Source organism: Leptopilina boulardi, unplaced genomic scaffold (assembly GCF_019393585.1).
Source record: "Leptopilina boulardi isolate dan_hultmark-lab unplaced genomic scaffold, ZJU_Lbou_2.1 LbouV2_372, whole genome shotgun sequence".
Classification (NCBI taxonomy): domain Eukaryota; kingdom Metazoa; phylum Arthropoda; class Insecta; order Hymenoptera; family Figitidae; genus Leptopilina; species Leptopilina boulardi.
Genome location: NW_026137943.1, coordinates 912404 through 919133, shown reverse-complemented (window position 1 = coordinate 919133; position 6730 = coordinate 912404). Strand labels below are relative to the sequence as shown.

The 6730-nt window shown below is 24.9% G+C and overlaps 1 protein-coding gene across 1 annotated transcript; it reads left to right on the top strand.

The window, feature by feature from the left end:
- The first annotated feature begins 3845 nt into the window (after positions 1-3845).
- LOC127287638 (cytochrome P450 4C1-like) lies at positions 3846-6483 on the top strand. Its single transcript, XM_051314676.1, has 12 exons — positions 3846-4011; positions 4073-4179; positions 4289-4379; positions 4577-4762; positions 4871-4943; positions 5031-5157; positions 5221-5275; positions 5344-5459; positions 5541-5609; positions 5717-5894; positions 5976-6155; positions 6235-6483. The coding sequence occupies exons 1-12, from the start codon at positions 3846-3848 to the stop codon at positions 6435-6437; spliced, it is 1551 nt and encodes a 516-aa protein (XP_051170633.1). The 3' UTR covers positions 6438-6483.
- Positions 6484-6730: the final 247 nt, after the last annotated feature.

The following is a 6730-nucleotide window of genomic DNA, read 5'->3' as shown; positions in this document are numbered from 1 at the left end:
AGTACTTTGTGTTCTTGCCCTGTCGTAATAATCGTAACGATCTCGATATCTTCGATCGTCTTGTTCATCTTCGTAGTAATCGTATCTAGGTCTTTGTCTCGATCTCAAATTATAGTTTCTATAAATGGCAAATTACAAAAAAATTATAAAATAAAATTCGAAAAAAAAGTACTAGCATTGAATAATTATCTGACTAAAATTATTACTGACCCTCGATCCGCTGTGGCAGATTTGTTGGGGTCGCAGGTGATGCAACGAGATTCATAGTAAGCAGCATCGCGATGTTCAATAGCATCCGACCTAATGCCAACGATGCCGGAAGTCTGTGGGGCATTGTCATTGCTATATCTACTGGGATGGTATTGGTCTGAGCGCGCTTGACGATAGAGTGCGCCAAGCGTACTCGCAATCGGTGGAGTTGCAGTTTGAGTGATTACATGTGTTGTTGATTCCGTTGCCGATGCACTACTTTGCGAAAGAAGCAATAGCACCGCTATCGTATTGTAAAACTGTGAACAAAGCAAATTTTATTTTATTACTCATTATCCAAATTAACACATATATAAAAGAACATTAAAATTTCATTATATTTGCAAATGATTTTGAAAACAAAAAGATGCTCAGACTTATTTTGCATATAAAATTATTCCCGCGAAAAAAAGCCTTTCTTGAATAATGCATTAATTTTAATACCACTCTTACAAATTATTTAATGCATGAGTGACTAGACGATATTTTTTTAATTTATCAAAAAATCAATTAACTCTAGATCAGAAATGACGTCTATAAAATATATTTGATTGGATCCATTTCGGAGTGAATCTCAGTAAATAAATTAATCATTAGACCTCATTGCAAAGAAGAGATATTTGAAATATAAATTTTCTTGGGTGAATTTCTGAGCTATTGGAATTAATTAAACCAAGTACCCGAATACGTTAAATTAAAAAAACAAATAAATAATTTTTTAATAAATTAATTTTTATCTAAATTAAAAAAAATCATCGTTAAATAAAAAAAATTATGTGAGGCAATTTGCAAATTTTCTGCAATTGGTTTCGGACTTACGTGAATCAAATTAAATAAAATAAGAAGATTAATATTAAAATTAATTATCTATATTTAGAAAAATGTTCTTTAAATAAAAAAAATTATGTGTGGCAGATTAGCAAATTTTCTGCAATTGGTTTCGGACTTAAGTTAATAAAAATAAATAAACTAACTAGATTAATATTAAAATTGATTATCTTTATCTGGAAAGTTTTTCGTTAAATAAAAAAAATTATGTATGGCAGATTAGCAAATTTTCTGCAATTGGTTTCGGACTTACGTGAATCAAATTAAATAAAATAAGCAGATTAATATTAAAATTAATTATCTATATTTAGAAAAATGTTCGTTAAATAAAAAAATTATGTGAGGCAGTTTTGCAAATTTTCTGCAATTGGTTTCGGACTTATGTGAATCAAATTAAATAAAATAAACAGATTAATATTAAAATTAATTATCTATATTTAGAAAAATGTTCTTTAAATAAAAAAAATTATGTGTGGCAGTTTTGCAAATTTTCTGCAATTGGTTTCGGACTTACGTAAATCAAATTAAATAAAATAAGAAGATTAATATTAAAATTAATTATCTATATTTAGAAAAATGTCTTTTAAATAAAAAAAATTATGTGTGGCAGTTTTGCAAATTTTCTGCAATTGGTTTCGGACTTAAGTGCATAAAAATAAATAAAATAATAAGATTCATATTAAAGTTGATTTTTTTGAGAAACTTTAGTTAAAAAGTATTATGGGTGGCAGTTTTGCAAATTTTCTGCAATTGGTTTCGGACTTACGTGAGTAAAACTAAATAACACAACAGGTTGAATATTAGAATTGATTATTAGAATTTTATTTTTGAAACACATATTCGAAACATAAATTTTTTTGAGTGAATTTCTGAGCTATTGAAATTAATTAAACGCCAGTACAATTTTCCTTTAAAAAAAATTAATAATAATGCTATTTTCTTTTCCACATTAACTGCATAATTTCTTTAGTTTACATCTTCAAGGTTGTGATGAAAATTATGCATAATGCATCACGTTGCGCAAAAGTATACAGAGCCTCCGTATAGAATAATATTCTAATTGAGTGCGTCCTTCAATTTCACTTTTTATGACAGTTCATTTTATTTGAACGATTTTTTTTCACGACCTTATTTTTTCGCTGATTAAATTTTTTGAAATTAAAAAAAAAATTAATAACTCATATTTAATGAAATTATTTATTCCAATTTTTTATAGAAAAAAAAAAGATGAACAATGTTCATATTCTGTGAGTATATTTTGCTATTAAAAATTAACCTTTCAATTTTACATTCAATATCAATTTTTTATAAACATTATTACAAAATATTGCTTTAAACCTTTTAGGTAAATGAGTTTTGGGAGTAATTTTTTAAGAGTCATGTCATTTTTTTTAGCTTTGCTTTTTTTTTAATTTTAATACCCTTCATATTTTTGTATCCATGGATGTGTACTTTAAATTTTAATAAAATGCGAGCAAAAATTATTTAGTTAAAAATAGAAATACTAAATGGAAAAATTTATTTAAAAATAATAAAAAATTTTTTTTTTTAAAAAGTACTAAATATATCATTATTTGGTAATAGAAAAAATAAATTTTTATCATATTCAAATATATTTTAAATTAATTTAAAAAAATTGAAAATTCTTAAAGAATTCTTTGAATTTTTTTTTTTTTATTTTCAGGGGGTTGGAGAATTTTATATACAAAGAATTGTTCTTTCATTGTCGGTTGCACGAGTGGGATGTACCTTGTTCTCCAAAAACCACTGCTGGAATAACCGACACAAGGATCGCACTATACGAAACACCATACAGTAAAAGATTTATTGCATCAACCACAAAAAAAAAGGGTGAGTGAGGGGGTGGCGGTGGTGGAGGATGGAAGGGGAGAAGAAATACTACTCTACAGTCGTTCGCAGACACAGAAGAGCACGAATTTTTCACTCTACTAGAGAAAAATAATAAAAACTGTAAAAGCTTCCTCTCACTTGTTATATAAACTCCAATACATGTTTTATATCTCAACATTATTCATATCTAAATGTAGCTGATTTACTATTATTGAAATGAAAGAAATCTTTTTTTCCTACTAATAAAAAAGTACAGTTGATTATCTACAAATAAGAGCACTTCTCAAAGACAATTAGAATTTAGACGAAAAAAAAAAATGACAGAAAACAAAAAAACTGCATGCGGGTTTGTCTTAGAAATGTAATTACCGAAATAAAAAAAAAATCCGAATTTCAAGAATAAGAACTTTAAATTAACTTAGATGAATTTAAAAAATCATTTCTTGAATTCACATATTGATAGTAATAATAATAAGAATAATTTACAAACAATGCGTAGGAAAAGCAAAAAATTTTATAATTGTTTTAGTCTGCAAATTAGCAAGATTAAGTATATTTATTTTTTTAATAATACTCATTCAATTTGCTTTTTTACAGTATAAATAAAACACTTTTTTTGGTACTTAGTGTACTTATCACAGTAATAACTAATTATCAAACTATTAAACTCATTTTAAATTCATATTATCTCAAAGCATTTATTTATTTCCAGTACATGTTAAAAAATTAATTTGAAGCGTGTAGAATTAGTTGTTTTTACTTGACGTGTGACATAATAAAGGATGAATAAAAACAGTTTCTATTTATTGTGAGAATATATTCATTATAAGCAAAACCTATTGGATGTTAAGAACACTTTTGATATTTTCTCTTCAATTTTTGTAAAATTCATTTTAAATAATATTTAAATTATAAAAATGTTATTAATATCAGTGTTTGTTTTTATAACTGTAAGTGTATTATATTTGGTAATTTGTGAAATTTTGCGAATTAGAAGATTATACAGAAAAACAGCTGATATACCCGGACCATTAAATTATCCATTAATTGGAAGTGGATATATTTTTCTTGGCTCTAATACATGTATGTTTCACTATAAAGCTAAATTTAAAAGAATTAATAACAAAATTTTTAATTTTTTCAGATCTCTTTAATAATTTTTTAGAACTCATGAAATTTTATGGTTCACCAACAAGAATTTCATTTGGTCCAAGAATGTGGGTCTTTATTAAAAATCCAGAACAAATAAAAGTAATAATATTAGAATTAAAGTATATAATTTAACAATTTATATAAAATGTTGATCATATTTATCAGAAATACTGTCTTTTTTTAAAAAGTTTTCTTTATTTACTTTAAGACTGTTCTTCGCAATAACAATACTGTCGAAAAAGATAATATTTATCATATCCTTAAACTTGGACTAGGAAAAGGATTGGTGACATCTGAACGTGAGTTTTATAAAGTGTGAAATATTTATCAAAGTTTATCAAAGAAAAAAAAAAGATTTTTCTTCTAATTCTTATCTAATTATTTCTTTTTATTTTCGTTTTAAATAATTTTCAAAAAATTTGAAGCTAATAAATCAAAGTAGAAATTCATTTCATTTTGCTGAAGATGTGATAAATTCGATTCTTTTTTTTTGCAGATAAAATATGGCGTGTACATCGAAAAATACTTCAACCCACATTATCCACTCAAATTGTCAAATCATTTATGTCAATTTTTCAAAAAAATGCACTTCTTTTAACAGAAGCTGTAGAAACAAATATAGAATGCCAGGAATTTGAATTGTCTCCCTATATATTGAAAACCAATTTTTTAAATACTCTTGGTATTGTGGATTTTTATGTTTCTTTATGTCCTAAGTAAAACAGTCTGCAGAAATTTTGCAAACTGTTTTACTTGCATTAAAAATATTACTTTACGCTTATTTTTGTAGAAAGTGTTTTGGGACTATCATTGGAAAGTGAAAGCAGTAATAATGTTGACAACTATTTAAATAACATTAACAGGTACAGTGATAAGATTCATTTTATTAGTTTAAAGTAGAATCATCAAAAATAAAAAAATGATTTCATATTCGATTTCTTTTTTTTTAGATTGATGGTGTTAGCTTTCGAAAGAATTAAAAAAGTATGGTTACATGCACATATCACTTTTCTAATCAGTCCAATGGGAATGACTGCAATGAAATGTCTAAAACATATAAACAATTATACTGACAATGTAACTATATTAATTAAATAAAGAATTTAAAAATTTTTTTTTAACAATTGTAAATTTTTTCAGCTTATTGAAAAAAAGAGAAAACATATGCAAAATACTTCAGTTGATTACTATGAAGGTATTAATTAATTAGATTAATTTTTGGAATATTGAAATCGTTGATATGAATTTTTTTGAATTTTACAGATACATCCGTAAAGAAAGTGAAACCAACATTGGAATTTATGATACAATTGGCAGACAATGAAAGTAAATTTTCAAAAGATGAACTTCGTGAACATGCATTGACGTTCATTACTGGAGTAATTATAAATTTTTTTCATTTAGTAAACAAAGATAAAAAATTTAAAACAAAAAATTGATAATCTTTTAAAATCTTTCAGTCTTATGATACATCAACGCGAGCTCTTGGTTTTATATTTTTGATGCTTGCTTCTCATCCTGACGTACAGGTAATTATTTTAATTTTTTGTATCATATTATATTAATTGAAAACTATTTATAAATGGAATCAAAAAGTGTAAATTATTTAAAATTTTTAACACGATGATTAATTTAGAATCGAGTGTATGAAGAAATTTTTAACATTTATGGTGACGATAATGTAGAATGTAATCCTGTTCAATATGAGGATTTACAAAAACTAATTTACTTAGAAAGAGTAATTAAAGAAACTTTGAGACTTTTTCCATCACTACCACTTATTGGACGTGAAGCAACAGAGGATTTTGATTTAGGTATATTTTTATTTCAATTATAAAACATATTTTTTTTTTTGCTGTACAAAAATAAACTGTTAAATCATTGTTTATTTATAGATGGATATTTGATACCAAAACATTGTGGTATAGTTGTTAATATATTTGCTCTTCATCGAGATGAAAAAATTTGGCCAAATCCATTAAAATTTGATCCAGACAGATTTTTACCAGATGCAATTAATCAACAACATCCTTGTGATTATATTCCATTTAGTTATGGATCTAGAAATTGTATAGGTATATCTTTAAATTATTATATTATATAATAAAATGATTAATAATAGAACAATTTTATTGACAAATCATTTTTAAATAGGTCGTGTATATGGTATGATGTCAATGAAAATAATTATTGTGACTTTTTTACGTAAATATATTGTTAAAAAGGATAATATTTTGCCGGTAGAGGATATTAAAGTACAAATGGATATTTTACTTCAATCCACTGATCCAATTAAAGTACGAATTGAAAAAAGAGAAAAATTCGTTAATAAAGAAATATGTCAAACATATTTATGAATAATGAAGTATTGAAATTAGAAAGAAATTTTTATGCTTTGAATGTTTATTATAAAAATTTTTTCTATTCAAATTTAAATGTGACAAAAAGTTGACATTGAAAATTAAATTCTAAATTAAAGTATATTTAGAAAGAATTAGTATTAGAACGATTATGTATTGTTTAATAAATGAAAAAAAGAAAAAGTTCTCTAATTCACTTAGTAATTGACGGACATGTTCATTATCAATTTTAATTGTATGATCAACTGAAAATAGAATTCTCCAAATACCTCTCGATATCCATATTTTTT

Bases quoted from the DNA above. Each gene is read 5' to 3' on its own strand.
- LOC127287638 (XM_051314676.1), top strand. From the start codon at position 3,846: ATGTTATTAATATCAGTGTTTGTTTTTATAACTGTAAGTGTATTATAT. The intron at 5,276-5,343 runs GTATTAATTAAT...TGAATTTTACAG, and splicing joins TTCAGTTGATTACTATGAAG to ATACATCCGTAAAGAAAGTG. The intron at 5,610-5,716 runs GTAATTATTTTA...TGATTAATTTAG, and splicing joins CTTCTCATCCTGACGTACAG to AATCGAGTGTATGAAGAAAT.